The sequence below is a fragment of the Phoenix dactylifera genome, chromosome 3 (genome assembly GCF_009389715.1).
Source record: "Phoenix dactylifera cultivar Barhee BC4 chromosome 3, palm_55x_up_171113_PBpolish2nd_filt_p, whole genome shotgun sequence".
In the NCBI taxonomy this organism is placed as follows: domain Eukaryota; kingdom Viridiplantae; phylum Streptophyta; class Magnoliopsida; order Arecales; family Arecaceae; genus Phoenix; species Phoenix dactylifera.
In genome coordinates, this window is record NC_052394.1 from 6,872,119 (window position 1) to 6,892,318 (window position 20,200).

At 38.4% G+C, this 20,200-nt stretch overlaps 3 protein-coding genes across 4 annotated transcripts; 2 read left to right on the top strand and 1 right to left on the bottom strand.

Annotated features, from left to right (window-relative positions):
• Positions 1 to 3,346: 3,346 nt before the first annotated feature.
• Positions 3,347 to 5,166, top strand: LOC103702196 (protein NEN4). The gene is made up of 6 exons (XM_008784530.3): positions 3,347 to 3,629; positions 3,713 to 3,870; positions 4,324 to 4,370; positions 4,455 to 4,518; positions 4,610 to 4,780; positions 4,866 to 5,166. Exons 1-6 carry the CDS (start codon positions 3,374 to 3,376, stop codon positions 4,956 to 4,958), a joined length of 789 nt encoding a protein of 262 aa, XP_008782752.1. The 5' UTR covers positions 3,347 to 3,373; the 3' UTR covers positions 4,959 to 5,166.
• Positions 5,167 to 5,925: 759 nt separating this feature from the next.
• On the top strand, positions 5,926 to 9,138 carry LOC108511123 (transmembrane emp24 domain-containing protein p24delta9-like). 2 transcript variants are annotated; one of them, XM_039124437.1, is made up of 5 exons: positions 5,926 to 6,209; positions 6,289 to 6,498; positions 8,270 to 8,346; positions 8,429 to 8,666; positions 8,745 to 9,138. In XM_039124437.1, exons 1-4 carry the CDS (start codon positions 6,006 to 6,008, stop codon positions 8,571 to 8,573), a joined length of 636 nt encoding a protein of 211 aa, XP_038980365.1. In that variant the 5' UTR covers positions 5,926 to 6,005; the 3' UTR covers positions 8,574 to 8,666; positions 8,745 to 9,138. The 2 variants fall into 2 exon arrangements, with proteins under 2 accessions (XP_038980365.1, XP_038980364.1); XM_039124436.1 differs by having other exon boundaries at positions 8,756 to 9,138.
• Positions 9,139 to 9,728: 590 nt separating this feature from the next.
• LOC103702194 (probable apyrase 2) lies at positions 9,729 to 16,347 on the bottom strand. The gene is made up of 9 exons (XM_008784527.4): positions 15,724 to 16,347; positions 14,888 to 15,016; positions 14,728 to 14,784; positions 14,410 to 14,502; positions 12,918 to 13,123; positions 12,601 to 12,689; positions 10,585 to 10,802; positions 10,270 to 10,459; positions 9,729 to 10,178 (listed from the first exon to the last, which is right to left on the bottom strand). Exons 1-9 carry the CDS (start codon positions 16,045 to 16,047, stop codon positions 10,066 to 10,068), a joined length of 1,419 nt encoding a protein of 472 aa, XP_008782749.1. The 5' UTR covers positions 16,048 to 16,347; the 3' UTR covers positions 9,729 to 10,065.
• Positions 16,348 to 20,200: the final 3,853 nt, after the last annotated feature.

Below are 20,200 nucleotides of genomic sequence, written 5' to 3' on the forward strand. Positions count from 1 at the left end.
AAAATTGTTGTTTAGATAACTGGTCTGATCACTGTGATCACTAGCCGTATATAATATTTATTGTTATTAATAAAGGTTTGTATTTTATGGAAATTCAACATCACAAACTGTATAATACCAAAACTAACCCTAATATATTATATAAAAATATATTTATTAGTATATTAATTATTAATATATTTCTATAGAAATAAATACATTATTATAATAAGAAATAAATTTATTTATACTTAAATATATTTTAATGATAATATTTATTATGATTAGAATAATAAAATACATAGAAGTAATATATTAAACAATTTCATTATATAAATATAAATTACAATAATATATTTCAACTATAATTTAAAATTATCATTGAATAATAATATAATATGACCAATAATATGTCATAATATAATATATACCATAAATACATCCTTAATTTTGGGATGGTTCCATGCCAAATGCCCTATAAAAAAAAGAGATAAGGATGATATAAGATTTGTACCGTTGTGCACTTAAAGTACTATATTTTTAAATTTGAATTTTAAAGTCAATTTAAAAGCACGACTATTAAATTGTATTGTCATCTAACATTTGACTTAATCATAATGATTAATAATGGATATTAAATGGTTATTTTTGTACTTTTCAAAGATGAAATCCTTTTTTTTTCTTTTTGCACAAAAGCTGAGGCTTTTCCTTAACTAAGATCTATTATGATACACGCACATTGCATCAGCATGCAAGATAGTTCCCAGAGAGGATAGGGTACAGTTGTGACTATCAATCACAAACTCTCCATGGATCACTTGCACAGCTACCCAATCAGTTGCTCGATTTCCTTCGTGACATATATGAGTTAACAAGCCCATTTCCAATGCAATATATCTTTGAAGATTAGATTCGTAGCTTCCTAATTTGTAAAACCTACATTTATCCATGAACTGACTGTAGTAGAATCTCCTTCAATCCATACCCGAGGCTTCAAAGCAACAACTAGTCTTATCATCAGAGACCAACTAGTTCGACTGATATGGACTAAGGGCATATCTCTTCCTTCAGGCTCCGTGTCCTTTGCTGAAAAGGTTTCTGCATGGGCCAACCTACAGTATGGTGTCCGGTTCTCCGAATTCAAAGCTGAAATCTAAGTTAAGTTAACAGATAAAGACTATTAACTTCTGCTCTAAAGGAAAATAATGGATTCTAAAAGCAAGGCCAGAAATATAATAATTTCAAAGTGATCATTAATTAGGAGGTTTAAACCTAGTAAAAAATTTTGAGGCTCAACTTTGCAGAAAATATTTAGATAACCATTGAATAATAGAAATGTGAATGACTAGAGACTTTTATTGTTATACGTTTAAAGAATGTTTTAAATTTGAATTTTAAAGTCAATTTAAAAGCATAACTATCAAATTATATGTTGTTATCTAGCATTAGTCTTTATTACAACTATTAATAATGGCTACTATAATAGTAAGTCTAATACTTTTCAACCATTAAATCCATTTTAAGTTAGGCAAGTGAAGACTATTAATTCCTATTCTAAAGAGAAATAATGAATTCTAAATGTATGGCCATAAATAGAATAATTTCAAGGCGATCGTTATCGGGGAAAATTTTATTATCTAAACTTTAGTAAAAATTTTCAATGATCAATTTTAAAATATTTTTATTTTCAATTTTGTATAAAATATTTGGATAACCATTGAATAACAAAAATGAGGATGATTTGAGACTTTTATTGCTATGTATTTAAAGTAGTATTTCTGGATTTGAAGTCAATTTAGAAGCATAACTTCATTTAATTTAGAAACATAACTATCAAGTTATATTGCTATCTTAACATAGCCTTCATTATAATGATTGATAATGACCGTTATAATAGTTATTTTTATCCTGTTCAAGGATTAAATCTACGTTAAGTGAGCAAATAAAAACTATTATTTTGCATTTTAAAGGAAAATAATGGTTTCTAAATGTATGGTTAGAATAGAATTAATCCTTTACTGGTTGGCTCAATATAATTATATGTTGAATCAAATCTCAAAAAAGTAAAAAAGAAAAGAATCAAACTTGAATCCAATTATTAATTGAGTTAAAAAGCAGGTATGGAGCTTATTCATTTTGATGGACTGAACCCAAATGCAAACTTGATTTTCCTTAGTGAGTCTAAATACAGATGCAAGATAGATCTAACTCAAGTCCAATTCTGTTATAGGTCTATAAGTTAATACAATGCCAATAAATGAAGTAATAATAATAAACACCAACACTAGGGATCTTTTTTTTGGATAAAAAAATTGTAAGATGATTCTTTATGAAATATTCACATATCTGAGTTACTTTATTATTATTCCACTCCATGAAGAATACACGTAGGGTAGCTGAGAATCATAATAGTCCATCCTATTTCTCTCACCCAAATCTAACTAAAATATAGGGTTTCAGTCTGGAAAATAGACCCACTAAGCTTTGGGTCGGGTGTATGTTAATTGTAGAGCTCAACTAAAAAATACGCCCAATAAGAATATAGGACTCAAAATCATATATATACCATCGATCGTTTAATTATAGTCTTGATCGAAACAAAACCTAACCTGATCATACAATTTATATGTCTTTTTTCTCAATCATTTGCTCATGTCAATTAGTAAATCCTTACTATTTTTTTCTCCATCTCAATATCGTCGTAGAGTTTTTCGTGTTTTTTCTTTTCTCTTATAGATTTGGCATATGGGAAAAGCAAAAGATAAACTGTCTCTATCTCTCCTCTAATCCCTTTTCAAGCCTGCCCTCAGTCTTATTCTTTTGCCTCATCTCATAGCCTAGATAGAGTCCAACTTAGTTTAACCATATATGTTAGCAATTCATAATGGATTCCATATAAGGTGCATAAATTAGTTTAGCCCATTCGTTGGTGCGGTTAAGCTGGCATCGCTATAGGAAGCAAATCCTGTTCAATGAAACGCTCAAACAGTAACCCGTCTACGAAGGAACAACATTGGCACCACCTCAAAGGAAACGCACCTCCACCGAGCCGCCCATTTTAAAAAATAAATTGCTACGGAAAGTTGGAATCGACCGTTGCATCTCCTCAACCTCTACGTGATTATTCTTAGTCCATCCCACCTCTCTCTCTCTCTCTCTCTCTCTCTCTCTCTATCAGTTTGCTTCGGACATGAGACGACTCACAAAACCGACCCAAAGAAGGTAGGGACTCCTTCCTTCCGACCTTCTACCTGAACTGCAAGCCAAACAAACCCATGAAGATTCTTTCCATCCATCCTAACCTTCTCCGCCCAGCAGTATTAATAATCCCACGCCCATGCCTGGAAGAAGAAGGAATCAAAAGAGAGAAGAAAGGAAAGGAGACGGCGTCGAAATGGGTGAGATCGCGTTCTTCGACGTGGAGACGACGACGCCGGACGGAGCTGGCCGGAAGTTCTGTCTGTTGGAGTTTGGAGCCATACTGGTGTGCCCTCGGAAGCTTGTGGAGGTGGATAGCTACTGCACCCTCATCAGACCGGGGGACTTGTCGATGGTGCCACCAAAAAGGCTCAGTGGCATCACCCGAGAGGCTGTCGCCGCCGCTCCGATGTTTGAAGAGGTCGCCGACCAGATCTTTGAGATCTTGAATGGTAGGTATATAATTTTTAGAAGAATTGTCGCCGGGTAGAGAATTTATGACTGAACGATTTGGTTGGTGCTGGAATTTCGGCAGGGAGAGTGTGGGCTGGACATAATATTCAAAGGTTTGATTGTCCTAGGATCAGGGAAGCGTTTGCGGAGATCGGCCGGCCAGCTCCGGAGCCTATTGGAGTGATCGACTCTTTAGCTGTCTTGAATCGTGGATTTGGGAGGCGAGCAGGTGATCTCAAGGTGAGCAAAAGAGAATTTTAGCCATGTATTGATCCTCTTTTTTAAATTCAGTAATAGACTCAATAAGCAAACTTGATTTATTAATAATTTATACAACTTTTTCTAGCTGGAAGCAGTGTTTTCCCTCGAACAATTTCATGCGTGCCAAATACTTAATTTATTCGAAGTCAGTTATTTCTAATTATTCAAACAAACAATGTCACCTAGTTTAGACTTGGTTCTCTTAATTTAATTTACCAACTTCATATCACAATCTTGCTGCAAGAGTGATTGGTAACACAGCAAACAACATTGTAGAATGATCAGTAGATTTTGAATTATTGGATGTTTAATTTACAAGAAAAATTATTTGGAGAATTAGCTGGTCCGTGCGTACAAGTAATTGCATTACTCATTACTTTGCCTGTTACGAACCCTATTTTGAAGAGATTCTTCTCATGAACTTCATATCAGATGGCAACCTTGGCTTCGTACTTCGGGCTGGGTCAGCAAAAACACAGGTCATCACCTACCATGAGATGATCATTTTTTCTTATGTTGTGCGCTGTAAAACTCTAGAATGCTTACAAGATTTCTACTTGCAGAAGTCTTGATGATGTTCGTTTGAACCTAGAGGTCCTTAAGCACTGTGCCACTGTATTGCTCTTGGTATGCAAACTTATTTGATCATTAGCAAATGGGCAAAACTGCAGAAGTTTTCTTGTTCTAACGTGTCGTTCCCAATGACATGGATTATCAGGAATCCAGCCTCCCACAAATATTGCCCAACAGAAGTACGGGGAGTCTAGAGATGGTAACTAGGAGCAGAGCTAATGGGAGGTCTTGTGGGGAAGAGGCCAGCAGGAAATCTCCTCCCACATCTCTTGGAAACCATAGAGCAGTTCCATACAAAAAGGATAAGCTTGGAAAGGTAATCCTTCAATCCCTCTCTTCCATTGGATATAATTGAGAAGGGAATCTCATCTTATAAGATAAGGTAATTTTATGATCGTAAGGTGATGGAGAGAGCGAAGGACGCGTTGCATGGCGCTCAAGGGACAAGGCCTCTGAAAACTCTACTCAAACATTCGCGCTTGCTGTTGAGATGAGAAGCAAATGGGAAGTCTGAAAGAAATTGACGAATTTAGATCACAAGCTGATGGATGAAAGACTTGTAGCAAACACCCTCAAAGATTTAAATTGTGAAATTCTTTTTCCCACATTCTTTATACGGGAATAAGCATCCAATCAACTAAAATTGCTGTATGAATAAGATGATGCGATTACAGAAAATACAATGCATGAATTCTTTTGAAATCAAACTTCTAAATTCTACTATTTGATCACATTTAAGCAATCACCAATTTAAGCATTTACTGCAAATTCTATTCCTCACAAATCGGGTCATAATTTGGTAAGTACGCCAACAATTTTGTTGCAATTTCTGACTAGTAGTTATAATCTCAACACTCTCTCCAAGGTTTTAGCATGAAAGTTTTCCATAGAACTCTTCTCCACATGAGATAACCACTACCTTTTGAAGATTTTGCAAGCTTAAAGAACGGGGATGAATCTTGCAATCCTGCAAAACGTGGATGAGTGGTTTACTTGAAGCACCGAGCGGACGAGTCGACCGTGGTGAGTGGGCGGGGAATTTTTTAGGTTGTCATGAGTTACATCAAAAAGAAAAGTGTATTATAAGACAGCGAATGAGATAGCAACTGAGTTTTATCCATATTAATCATATAAAACATGAACATTTTCTTAATCCGTAAAAGTTGTGCTCAGACTTTCTAAGCTAGTGCATTATCTTATTTTGCCCAACAATTTATACACAGGTTGCAACAACACGAGATGCCAATCTATTTATACAACACAGTAATCACTCGTACCATGCTTGCCAAATTGCCAATATGATGGCTTATCAACTAGTTCTTACATAACCTACGAGGAGCCATGCTCATGCGCATGAGCATAATTAACGCGGTTTAGAAAACGTAACTCGCACCAAATTGGTCCCTCCCTCATAAATCACGCAAAATGATGCAATCGTAACCGACGGTTGGTAGTGTCACCGACTCTTAACAACTCCATGGTCTCCCTGTCCGAGACTCGTCGGAGTAGTCCCGGGTCCAATCCTCGGTCGAGAAGGAGAAATGGACTCGATCCAATTCCTTCCTCCATTCCTCCTAATACTACTAAATTTCTCTCTCCTCCCTGCGACTCCCCTCGCCCTCGTCTTCCACATCCCCTCCGGCCGCATCAAATGCCTCACCGAGGACCTCGCCGCCGGCGCCCTCTCCGTCGCCCAATTCCGCGTGGCTGATGACCCCCCCTCCGCCCACAAGATCTCCGCCAGCGTAATCCCTTATCACTTTTTTTTTTTTTTTACTAATTTTTGTTGATTTCTTTCTGATCGAGAAATGGAGAGGGTCGCAGGTGAGTGCTCCCAATGGAGAGATCGTCCACCACTCGGAGAGCGTGGAGTCGGGGCAGTTCGCCTTCGAGGCGGGGATCGCGGGGCGGTACACCGCCTGCTTCTGGTCTCCAAAATTCCGGCTCGATGCCGCCGTCTCGCTGGATTTCGAGTGGAAAACTGGGGTCTTCGCCAAGGTCTGGACCTCTGTCGCGAAGAAGGAGAAGATCGATGTACGTATTCCGTCCCAAAATCTGTTTCTTGAGCACAAATTCTTCTATATTGCTAATAATTATCTGGTTTCTAGCTAACATTATTTGATTTTTACGAGTGAATTTGTTCGGAAATGATCTTGTTCCGTTCTACAGGAATTACTCTGGTTTGCTCGTGATTTATTTCTGTAATTCAAGGAAAAAAAACAGCTGTGATCTGTAATGCTGTATACGTTTTTCCTTGACTTGTAGCTAGGAAAAGGATGGACATGGATTCCACTTTAAATCTCTCTCATAGGGGAACATTTGTTTATACTGCAAACAAGCATTTAATCTTTGCGTAAAAAGATTTAATTTTTATGTGTCAATTGACTTGGAAAAGAAGACCTTAGGAAATTTACTCTTCCTTGCTCTGAATTCATCCTCGGATTCATGGGGACTGAAATGCCTAGTAGACGATGATTCAATTCTAAACTAAAGGGATGAGTCATTACGGCAACAGCGAGTGAATTAATATAATGCAAGGGATTGGTTGTGAATTTGTGATGCCATGCACATTCATTCTCGATTTATAGCTAATCTTTGTGAGGCTTTGGGTTAAGCTTCAAGTTTGTGATCATTGTCACAATTTACTTTCTTTTGCAGGGAATTTATGTAAGCAATTTCTTATGTTGATGATCATACATAAGGCAAACATGGGAAATAACTAGGAAGAGGAAAAGATCAGAATTTAATATATATTTTAGAATTTAAAAGAATTCAAAAGGAGTGAATATATAGTTGCGAAAATCAAATATTTTAGAATAGAGGTGTAATTTTTTATATTGAAAATTGCTTTGTGACTTGGTTCTTTTTGTACTACACCACAATTACTCATCGTATAGTGAATTATGTGATGTACTTGTGTATACATCACACACTATAAACTGAGTAGCACGTTACCAAAGTCAAAGTCAAGTAAGAACACCACAATCTGTCCTCGTCATGAGGTTATCTGGTTGAATGATCTTGAGAAATAAGCAATAATACTCATTCTAAAGAAATTGGAAAGAAAGCATCTATTTATCATTCAAATTTGTCGGGTTTTGTTACTAATCTTCTAGAAAAAACCGTAGGGAATCTTGCTAGATTGCTATTTATGAGTGGACTTAGAAACAGTATGTAGTCTTTGAATTTTTAAATAAAGGATATTGTTTAAAGGTATTTATTTGTTCTGCTAGATTCTTTATACAAGACGATGCATGGGTTTTCTTTGTTCCTCTTGGTGCAAATTCTTCAAGCTAAAGTCCTATTTTTGTCAGGAGAATTTATAATGCTGTACATCAGTCCCACTTCTGGGAAGCTATTCAAGATTATGTCCATCTGGTTACAAGCAATCCATAAATCACTGTGTTGCATGTATGGACTGTGGAAAATATGTCAAGTCAGTCTAACAGTTCCCCTGCTGGTTGCTAGCGGACGAGATGTTGTTTTATTTTAGTGTCTAAATTCATTTTCATCATTAGCTAGCTCAGTGGTAGGGTGCCTTTGGTAGTTAAATTTCAATAATAGTTATTTTAAAATTTATTCTAATGTTCATAAATGTTTCACTGATTGAGGTTGGAATACCTTCTGAATATGTTTAATGAAGAAGCAATCATAAAGCTAAACTCAATGGTAATAAGGCTTGTTATTTTTGATTTATGATTATGTTGTCTCCCATATTTATCTATGTTTTATGGTTATCGTGTGGACAGAGCACCTTGTTCTATAAGTTGTGTTAAAAATTCTTAATCCAATTGCTTGCACCCAGGTGATGGAGCTGGAGTTGAAGAAGTTGGAGTTAATTATCGACTCGATACATGAAGAGATGATATATTTGCGTCAGAGGTAAATATACCTCTCAATGCTGTGTATGATATTATACAACTAAAAACAAAGTTACTATCCCATTGTTCTCATTTGGTTTAAGGGAGGCAGAAACACAGAGATTAAATCAAAGCATAACCTCAGGAATGGGTTTGTTGAGCCTGTTATCCCTTATTGTTTGCTTGGGAGTTGCTGGTCTTCAGCTATGGCATTTGAAGACTTACTTTGAAAGAGAAAAAATTTTGTGACAATGTTATGAAGATGCATTATAATTTACCACTAGAACATGCTCCTGGCAATTTTTTCAATGTTCTATTTGCTGGCCTTTAACGACCTACGAGGTAAGGAAATTCTCCATTCGCTAGGGCCTTGAGGACCATAGTCATTTTTGCACTAACCACAGGTTTTCTGATATCTAGTTGCTCTCCAGTAGCAGGTCTCGGTGCATGGTTCAGGCAGTTGGCACACTCCAATGGGAGTGCATCCGGCAGTTAACCTATTGTTCGTGGCCTTGGATTTGGTCTCAGCTTCTTGGACTTTTTCTTCCCCTTGTTTCTCTTTGGTTTATTTTGTAATGTTGTTACTCCTATCTCTATATTTGAGCGTACCACTTCTTCCCTGTTTTGGTTCCAGGGGGAAGTTCTGAGGGTGAGTTTTGTTCTCTGTTTTTCAGGTCTGAGTTTCGTACCCTCATTTGAGAGTGCTGTTCTATGCGGGAGCTCCTCTTCTCCCACCTTCTGTATCATTTAGTTAATTTCATGAAATGGTGGTGATATAAGTAAAAAAGTCGGTCGAAATTATGTTTCTCCTTTACACCTTTTGTTAATGTCTAGTGTAGCATATGCTTCTACCAAAAAGAAGTGTAGCATCTAGGTTTTCGAGAGGTATGGCTTCGGGAAAAATAAAGGTGAGCATTGGATCCGTTAGCTCTATAGGATTTCATATCTTTTTGGGATTTCAAGGCATTTCAAGCATGAAGACTTTTTTTTTGTGTCAAGAAGGCACTATAATTATTCATGTCTGAATTCTCAGGGATGCATCACCTAGAAATAACTTCAAGCATTTAATTGCTAAATGAAGGGATGTGATTCAAGCATTTTAAGCAGGAAGTTGTTTTCCGCTCCTATAATAGATTTTCTTCCTTTACAAAGTCTTCCCAAGTGAGAATTATTAGAGCTGGCAAATGACTAACGGCTTATGACCCAAAAATCTGGGATCGGGGTTGCTCAAATTCTTGCATAGAAACTGCTTGCCCATTTATGTTAGCATTGACTGATGATTATAGAGATTGAGCCTTCAGTTTTAATGCCCCACTGAATGTTTACATTCTCCCTAATAATCTCACAGAATCATGCCAGGCAAGAGTTCAATTGGAATTTGACAGATAGTTGGCAAAAACCATATGAACCAATATCAATTTTGATAATTATGTAATTGTAACAATGTTCACAAATAATCATCAAATGTCATTTAAGGGCTGCATAAGAATAGGAAGAACTCTATCAGCAAAGAATATGTGTGTCAAAATGCATCTTTCTCAGTTACAAATGGAAAACCAATCAATTATAATGCAAAATTGCGACAGCCATCTCTCCTTAACTGCAGCGTAACTGGAATCCTAAAGCAGCAGGAAAGACAATATTGGCAGAGCTTTCTCATTATTGTTTGCCAGCAAAATCAGAGCCACAGAACCACCAATATCTGAAACCATTGCAAAGGCTATTTCCCGTAAGATTGCCTTTACACTGCTGATGCAGCTTCAATCGCACTACCCAGCGGCCATGCTGCCTCGACGAAGGCATCCCCATACGGCACCTGCTTCACCAGTGTGATCTCTTGATGTGGATCCAGCGCTGTCAGAATACAAATATGGGGATCAGGACCATATTTACAGAACTAGGAGAAATTCTACAGATGGAAGCAAGTTCATTTTGATTGACATACCAAACCCATCCACGAGTAAGGTGTATTGGTAAACAAGATCCATGCACAAAAAGGGAAGGTTCTCCACAGAAACGTGAGAATAGGTAGTCTTGGCATCGTCAACATTCAACTTGCAAGCACGCTTCGCAGCCTCCTCAAAATCTGAAGGTCTAACCTTTGCTACTGGCACCTTGGGATCTATAAAACCAGCCTATATAGAGAATGACACATAATTAGTACTACAAAGTAGAAGGTAAGAGCTCAAAAAACAGCATAAAAAATGTTTGACTGTAGTGTAGATGCCTATGTGTGAAAGAGACTGTAGTCATGTATCACCTCAGCAGCCCTATCAAAGAAAAAGGATGCCACAAATAGATTTTTCTGCCCAGCTCCACCTCCACCATTCCATACACCACCAAATGTACACTTCATGTGTGTACATACTCGTCCATCAACTTTGAGAGCTTTAATAGCATCACTCCTGCACTTAGAAAGGCTAGCTCCAGAATGTGCAGCTAATGCTTTGTATACCTCGTCCCCATATTTGTATTTCCCTTTTAAAGAGAGGAAAAAGAAAAAGCTATAAGTGAGAATTGGAAGGAAGATTCCAATGATATATCAAACAATAAGACAGCATGAATTCATTTCCCGTAATCAGAATAAGCAAAGAAAATGAAATTAAGCAAGATCTTCTAAAGCTGCCATCATGACGTTCCACTCTAGCAGCTTAAAGTACCAGATATCTTTATTGGTTTACCATGGTTCCAGCAAATTTTAGCCTTTTGGAGGTGAAAAACATTCAAATGGACTAGCATGCAAAAGTGATAACCAAAGATCTACTCCCAAATTTATTTAACAGATTCTAAAAGCATAAAATTTTGATCCTTTATCTGTATTATATACTAATCTTCTAGAGCACAGTAGCAAAAGAATTAACAACGTTGAAACTTCTTGAATTGTTCTAGATTTTGATTATTGGACAGATGGTGCTCCGAGTTATTCCGCAAGAATGAATAAATCAAGAATTATTCATACATTCATGATGTGTTCGCAAATTTTAGAATATACACATGGATTTTTTATAATTGATTTAAAAAGTCTTAATGACTTAACCATTAATAATCTAATGTTTTGTTGGCGATGATCTTTTAATTACTTTTTGCTGTTCTTATATCACTAACGCTTGTTTCACATGAATAAATATGTAAACATGTTATTAATTTATATTTTTCAATTATTATATTTTTCTGATTTTTATTTATTCAAGTAATTTTCAAACTTCTGGGAAAATTCTGCCTCCTTTTTTGGAATGCATATTATACTTCAGCTTTTTCATTGCCAAGTGCCAAACTTGTGACTACATTTTAAAGTTGTGTCGTCTCAATAGAAACCCGCAAGCAGCTTAAGGATCATGATATAACAACATATGAAATGCTCCGGGATTACAGTAAGAGAATTGCATGGTATGCTGACTGATTACCAAATTTCATTATGAAGCCTTTAGGCAAAAACCATATTGCCAATGCAAAAAGGGCCCTAAAGCATCCATTTTACCAGATTTGTCATTGCTCTAGATTAAAATATGCAAAATATATCATTTTGCATAAGCAGTGAATTTGTCACCTTTTATAATGCTAACAGAGGAGCATTACTTCTGTTTCTCAAGATACAGTAAGACAAAAGTACCTCTAGGGATACAAAAAAAGAAAAATTAGGTATAGTAGCCTTCTAAACTTTTGATGGTCGGTTCTTGTGCAATCAATCCATTGCACATGTTAAACTCTTACAAACTCTTGTCTGTTTTAGGTGATGTGCTAATTTAAAAGGATGAAGAAAATATAACAAAAGACAGCACACAAAATTTGCATGAGCGATACCTAATTTGAAAATTCCATACTCCTAGGGAAATTTTAACTTTCCTGCATTAAATAGTAATTTCGGGCTGCAAATGGGTTGGGTCTGACCGTGGCATGCTTGACCCAATATGACCCGTTACATGTTTGGGACTTGATTTTGGACCCCAACCCAACCCATTGATAGATTGGCTCAGGTCGGGTTAGGCCCATGAAAAAGATTCTAGACTCAATGGGTCATTCGAGTTAGGTCAGGGTCAAGTATGACCTAGACTCAACCTAAAATATTTAGGTTAGGGTGCATACCGGGTCGAGTAAGGTAAACTGTCCAAAACAATTAGCTATTATTTCATAGCTAAAATATAATAATTGATAATTAAATATAGAATCATTAAAAAAGATTAAATAAAATTAAATACCAACATAAACATAAATTTCCATTCAAAAAACTCTTTTCATTGCAATCAGGAAGGCTTAGGAAGCATAATGGAAAACATACCGCGATAACCATTCAAAATGCAAGTACTGTAATCGTCTCCAGCCTTCAAAATCTCTGCTCGACCAGCCAATAGACCATAATGCAAGTAACTAAAAGGGAAAGAACTCAGTTAAGATTATATTTTAGAACATTAGAAATGTTGGTGTCACTTATCAAGTCATTGACTGTAGAAATGTCTAGAATTTGAATGCACAAATTCCAAAATCAGATTGATGATCATTAAGTTCTATACCTTTTTAACTTTAAAGAGAAAGTCTTGGATGAAACAGACATTAGAAAGCAAGAGCTCTAACAGTTGATCAAGGGAATTGTCAAACCTGTGAACATATAGGTAATATTTGGTTCCTTTAAGAAACAACTGCTTCACATACGTGTCCTCTCCATCTGTAACTTTTGGGGCTTTTGCAGCATCCTCTTCAGAGATAGCATAAGCCATTTGAACAGACCCTCCTCCCAAATCAACCACTCCAACAGTGTCTGAGTATGTCTTTCCCAAATTCCCTAACAGATAATTTATAGTAACCTACATAAAGGATTTTCTTAGAAATCTAGTAAAGGAACAATATTGAATAGAAAGGTCAAGCATTGACATAAACAACAAAAGCAATAAATATTTGCAAAACCAGGATATTATTTCTCCATACCCTTGTAGGACAATAAAATTATCTCAAAAAGGCTAACCACAAGTATTCAAGTATTTTCAAAACAAAAAAAGGGAGTACAATGCAAGCCTTATTACCTAATAGCATACACAATATAACAAGAAAAACTGAAAAATGTTTATATTTCTTTATTTAAGGAGATCTCACGGTTGCTGCTTAACTATAAGTTTGATTTTTCTCTAAGGATAATGGAAGATGAATAAGAAGGTGCAAATCGAAATACAAGAAAAAAGCAAAAGGCTGTCATTGAAGACTCCAGCTATCACATGCTTCAATATTTGGCTGGTTTATCGAAATAGGATTTCAAAAGGATGCATAATATAGTGACATCAAGACAAGTAGCATAAAGAAACATGAATTTCACTTTGTCTTTGAGATCAGTTTGGCTAAGAGATCACTTGTCCTTTTCCAAAAGGCTTGTGTTCTATCCTTGCTCCCCCTCCCCTCTTTAGGTAGCCCCTCCTACATCGCAAAAGTATACATTGGCAAAATCTCAGTCAGCAGCATCAAAACAAACAGCCGATTGTAATATGATACTCAATTCTCTTGCACAGCTTCCATGTGTAGAGTTATTCTCATCAAGCCCCAGCTTCATGGGATAAGTTAGATGAGGTTGCTGTTGTTCTGCGGGAAGAAAGGACCAAGCGAGTAAAGGTTGTTTTGTACATCATGGTCTTGAGGCAAAAGGCTGGAGCATTCATGTGATGCTTTCTCACTTGATCTAAAGTTCTGTTTTTGAATCTGATGCAAGCTAGCTAGTCGAATTAGACATAGTCAAACTGATGATTGACTAGGCCATTTGTGATATCGATTTTAAATGGTGAGTTATGTACATCTCATTAGATTTGGTGAAATAAAGAAAGGCATCACCACAAGAACAAAGGAGAAACAGGCCAACTAATTCAGGTTTCCTGAAGTATTATTAGGAAGTTGCACATATGAATTGACAACAGCAATGTTCAGCATAAGAATTCTAAGACTTATGAAGCCTATCATCTAAATCACTCTGCTTCCTTTTTATAACTAATGCTTTCTACTAGATAAATAATAGTTTGCTTCAATATCGAGAATAATCACAATATTACAAGGAACTAAATAGTATTTCCAAACTGAAATGCCGATCATTAAATAAGTTTGGATAGCATACCCACTGAAAAGCGCCTTCTTGAGCTCCATCAAGAACAGACACCCAATCGTCCTGGAATTTAAGTGAGCTCTTGCCTTTAAGAAGATCCCTAACCTGTAAAATTGCAGGTTCAGATCAAAGCAAATAACGGGATATTCTGTATGTGCCGTACCAAAGCAAGAGTCAGACTGTTCCTTGCAAGGATAAAGCTATAATTATGGAATTAGAAATTCATTTAAAGCAACTGAACATAAAAAAATGAAACATAAGAAATAATTGGTCTTTCCAGCTTTAAAATAAGCATAACCCTTTTTCTGATGAATATAGAAAGGTTATTACCGCTTGCAAAATTTTTTCAGATGTTTCAGCTCCCAAAGCTCTCAGCCCTGCAGTCGCCTGGATAAGCATCAACGTATGAATGACTTTTGATGACAACAAACATGCAACTTTACAACTACAAACACCATGTGATCCTATTGTTCCAGAAACTATTATTTACCCCAACTCTGACAGGTGTTTTCTCTCGCAAGTCAGCAGGAACTACACTTTCAGCTTTATCCAGAAGAGGAATTAGTGAATTTGCAGCTTCCTGTGGATCTTTAGCAAAGGCGCTCAAGCCTGGTTTTATCTGCACATAAAGGACAAAAAGTTTGACACCAAATAACAAGATCTTTGAAAAACTTCCTGACCTACACATTTAAATTGCTCGCTAGAAAGCACGACACATGAAAAGAAGCATTACAAGTCTTTATCTTCTGAGATTTTATTGGGCTGTATTTCTGACCAAAGTTTATAATGTCCCTATTCTTAAACTTCACCAAGAGGTGTGTGATATGGAGTTTCGGCACGTTTTTTCCAACGAGTTTACTAAGCTATAACAGCTACAAAATTTGGTTTCCATGATGCATATAAAACAGATCTTGCTGCTAGACCTGTGATCACTCATGATACCACAAACATCCCATGAAAAATCACACTCCAAAGAATGGCAATTGTGATGCATGAGTCATCAAAAAGAAGATCTGTTTATCATCACATTTTTCTGTTAAGTAAACTGACCCTGTCAACTTTCACCAATTTGGTCCTTTTACCCAAATTCTAACCTCAGTGATAAAATAATTGAAAGAAATTCAGTCACATCTATAAATCTTTTCACATGGTGACGAAGTATTCTACACACTATTTAACCTTTTTAAGACGTTTCTTAAAAATAAGGAGTAGCAAAATTCATCGCAGAAGTGATAAAAAGATGATAAACTTCACACACATTACTCGAATTCCAACCTCAAATAAAGAACTCAACTAGAAGTAGACGCAACCTTACTCGATCTATACCTGTATGAAGAGCTCGATCTCCTCCCCGATGTGAAGCAGATCTAACTTCTCATCGAAGCAGTAGACATGAACCCTACTCCCGGAACTCCCGGCATCGAAGATGACCGCGTAGCTCTTGGATCCCGCGTCCGCCGCAGCGCCGCCGCCGCCGGGGACGGTCTTGCGGCCGGCGGAGAGGAGGGGGGTAGCGGGGGAGCGGGGCATGAGGAAGAAAACGAAGGAGACGAGAAGGAGGGGGATGGAGACAACGAGGATGGCGCCGCGGTAGCGGTGGATCTTGTCGGCTAGGGGCTCCTGCCGGAGCGCGGCGGCCCGCTGCTTCATCTTCGCGTCGGCGTCGCCGAGGGCCGGGATCAGCTCGGTGGCGGACGGCGACCGGTACCGGATCTGCCCGTTGCTCGGCGACGGCTTCAAGGGCTGCGGCGTTTCTTGGACGGACTCCAGCTTCTAATATAAGAGATCGGATCGCGGGGCGGGGGATGGGATCAGAGCGGCGATAGATGCCACGGGGAGATCTCTCTCCCGCGTTGGGTCGCGAACTCTCTGGTGCTGCTGCTGCGACGGAGCAGGGGCTTTGCCGATCGCACCACGGAAGAGAGCAGAGAAGACAGAGAAACTAACAGCCCCACGGAGAGAGCTGTTACTTATGAATTACTATTATTCTACAAAGGAATTTTATGCGGACTCGCACAAGCGACCGAAGATAAAAACCATGGGTTATTTAGTTCACGTGGTCTGGTGGGTGGGGGAAGGAATTATGTGATTTTGTTGCTTGTCTGTCGCACTCGGGTTACCGTTCGCTGTACCCCATCAGCGTAGAGAAATTATTCCCTGCATTGCGTGTGCACCGTATGGTGGTGCACGCCACCTTGTCACAAAAGTTTGTTGATGTAGCGGTGCTTCGAGATGCATGAGACTCGCAAAAATAAGCGATAAAAGTAACAAGATGGCAAAAGATTGAGAAAAAAAATTATCGACTGCCCTGCACACCAATATTGCTACGCATCCAACCAATCACGGTTGCTGATGGCCACGTGGTGCATATTCAATGATTTTTGGGGCTGGAGGGTGGGTGGGGGGCCTAGAAGGAAGTGGGGTCCATGGGGTTTGTGAGATGGTTGGTTTTGGGGTTTGGTTTGGTGGTGGGTATAGTTTGGGTTGGGTTCAGCTATTGCTCGAGTTCTCCAAGATTTGAAGGGGTAAACGCGACGCGTGCGCTGGAAGATATGGTGTGCGGTCAAATGGGTTTAGGAATTAGGACTGAAGGCATTAGTTAGGTAGTTAAAGAATATAGTGAGGACGGATGATAGGGAGCATTGTCGATGTATATAATATTCAGATGCATTGAGAGAGATTCTGGATGATCTGTCTTAAAAAAAAATTATGGATGATAGGGAACATTGTCGATGTATATAATATTCAGTTATATGGATGAATTGGGAGAGATTCTGGATGGTCTGTCTTAAAAACAAAAATTTATACATAGGTGTTCTTATATCGTGGAATTCATTAAAGCCAGCATAACAGATCGATCAATTAGAACTCGGCCCAAAACTTCCAACTAAGCAATTAAAAGTTGCCATATGGCTGCCCCTAAAAGCGCACGAAGAGTTCTTTAAATTTTAAACACTCTTTCAGCTGACAATGTCTTGACCATGATCGCAAACTATTTCTATAACCGCATGACGAACGAGCAAGATGTGCGAAACGTAATGTGCGGATTAAAAACCCGTGTGTGACCTTTGGAATATATGATTGACTGCTAAAAACATTCGATCCACACGTCTGAATACCTTAGTGACAGGTGCTGACCCTTGCCTACATAAACCATCCACAAAAGTTCGTTCAAATAAGTACTCTCGAGCTTTTTTATGCCCTCGTACTATCATTCTACCGCCCTCACAACATCTCCACTGCTCCTTGAGACTTCGTTTGACTTGGGCATCGGAGGATCCGCCGTCGGATACTCTCCAACAAAAAGACTTCTCTATCTTTGCTATTTTGAGTCAAATCTGATATCGGAATGAAGGTCCGAGCATAGTCTCCTCCACCCAACACCATCTCGGGTACAACCAGCATTGAAGCTATTGCCACTTGCGCAATACAGTCACCATATTACTACCTCAGAAACATACCACAATCTTCAACCAACTTTTACGATATGAGAAGTGTGAGACCCTGGAACTGGGCCCGGTCCACTTGACCGGCCCAGTCTCAACACGTTGCACGTGAGGCAGCAACGGGATGGATTCTTTCCATCCCGAAGAAGAAGGAAGAGCCCTGTTTTAAGGCTTCCTTCTCCTTCTCCTTCTCCTTTGAGCCCACCGAAGGAGAGCCGCCGCAAAGGGGGAGGGTCCTCTTCGCGTTGCCGCCGAAAGTGAGAGGGAGAGAGAGGGCTATTGGGTTCGTACGGGGGGTCTTCTTCCTCTTCATTGCCGTCGAAGAGGGGGAGGCGCCGGTCTTCGTCGGGGCTGAGGTAAGAGTCCCTCGCTTTCTTCTTCTCCTCTTCTGATGCTTGGCCATGATGTGTTGTGGGTTGGGGCCGGCCGATCGCCGGATTTGGGTCCAAAACGGCTTGCCCTAGCCATCGGCATGTTCGCCACCGCCAGTCACCGGGGGTGGCCGGGCTTGCTCCACCACCTCCTGCCGCTGCCAAGGTCGGCCACCGCGGCCGCCTTGGGTTCGATCGAGAGGAGAGAAGAGGGGGCGGCGACAGGGGGTCATGGGGTCCCCTGTTTCACCGAAGGAGAAGAAGGGAGTCGGGAGAGAAAAGAAGAAAGAATAAAGAGAAAAGAAGAAAGAAGAAAAAGAAAAGAAAAAGAAAAGAAAAGAAAAGAAAGAAAAAAAATAAAAGGAGGGTGGTTTACGGGTATGAACCCGGATCCGAACCCGAACCCGGGGTGCTAGACACTTCGGCAGGGTCGGCCCTGGGAGAATGTTAAAATTTAGGTTTTATATATATATTGTGATGAATTTTAAAAGAACATATGGTTTTTGAATATTAGGTTCTGCGAGGGATTTGCGGAATTAATTGGATTTGCTGTGGATCGCGTTTGCAAGGTAAGTGATGTAACCTATTTCCTAGATTTATCGGCAAACTATATATATGTTTTACAAATCAAATTATTCATGATTTCGAATTTGATGCATAGATTTTATGTATATTTTTAGAATATTGTATGACTCTGATTGAACGTATTTGCTTCTGATTTGAATTGTATTTAATTGTTCTAACATTGTGCCTTTCGACTTGGAACACTGAATATAATGTAAGAAAAAAATAATGACTTGAAATGGATTCAGACCTGCAGTCGGGCTATGTTGAGGATCCTGCCAATGGGGGCTAATACATTGGTACCGCAAGAAGAATAGTCGGTGATATGACCCTGCCACAGGGAACATGTAGTCATAGTTCCTGGCTGTTGAGTTGAATCTGATAAATTGAAAGAAATTAAGATATGAACGAGATTTGGTTTTGACACTGCATGTTTTCATGACTGAAATTTGAAATGGAGAACTAATTGAACTTCGACCTGGCTATGTTGAGGACCCCACCAATTGGGGCAGATACGTTGGCAATTGACTGTCCTGAAGGACTCACCGCAAGAAGATTAGTCGGTGTTGATGACCCTACCACAGGGAACATGTGGTCATAGCCCAGGATCGACAAGATGAATTGAACATTGAAATGAATCTTAAGATTTTAAGAAATATTTGACTTGTACCTTGGAACTGCATATATATTTATTTTCTACATATTATTGCTTGATTTATCTAGCTAGAGTGTTCATTACTTACTGGGTTGTTTAGCTCATTATATAATTTCTTGTTGTTTTACAGATTCCGAGAACTAGTCTATTGGGGTTACAAAATAGGAGAGAGACTAGAAGGATTGTGGCACAAGTTATTTTAGATTAGGGTTATTTAAGTTGATTTGTTATCTTGGATATTTATTATGATTGCTGGACTTTTGTTATTTTAAGAACTAGATTTCTGCATGTTGAAAATTTATTATTCTGCTGCGTATTTAGAATTGTGAGACTTTATGACTTGAGTTAGTCAATGGAATAAGATTGCATTTATTTAGTTGAATTATTTTATATATTAAGATATTTGGTTAAGATGCCTTGCATGCTCGTGAGGAGAGTTTCCTACGGGTGTGCGGCGGTTGGCGCGACCCCCGGCTCGTGATCTCGGGATGGGGGCGTGACAAGAAGATAATCATCTGAGCTCTCCAGCAGCTTAGTCAGATCGGCATCTTAGCTAGGCTGATCCCCAACAACACTAGGTATTACCGTGAGAGTGTTTTTCTCTTAATAAAAATTATATGGATGATTTGGATAGTTAGAATTTTTTTCTTACAATACACAAGTGATGTAATCTCTCACTAGTTGAATGCTTTCAAATTAACAAAATAAGCTTAAAAAAATTATGAGTACTGTAGAATTATCAAAGCATTTGATGATCCGATGCGGTG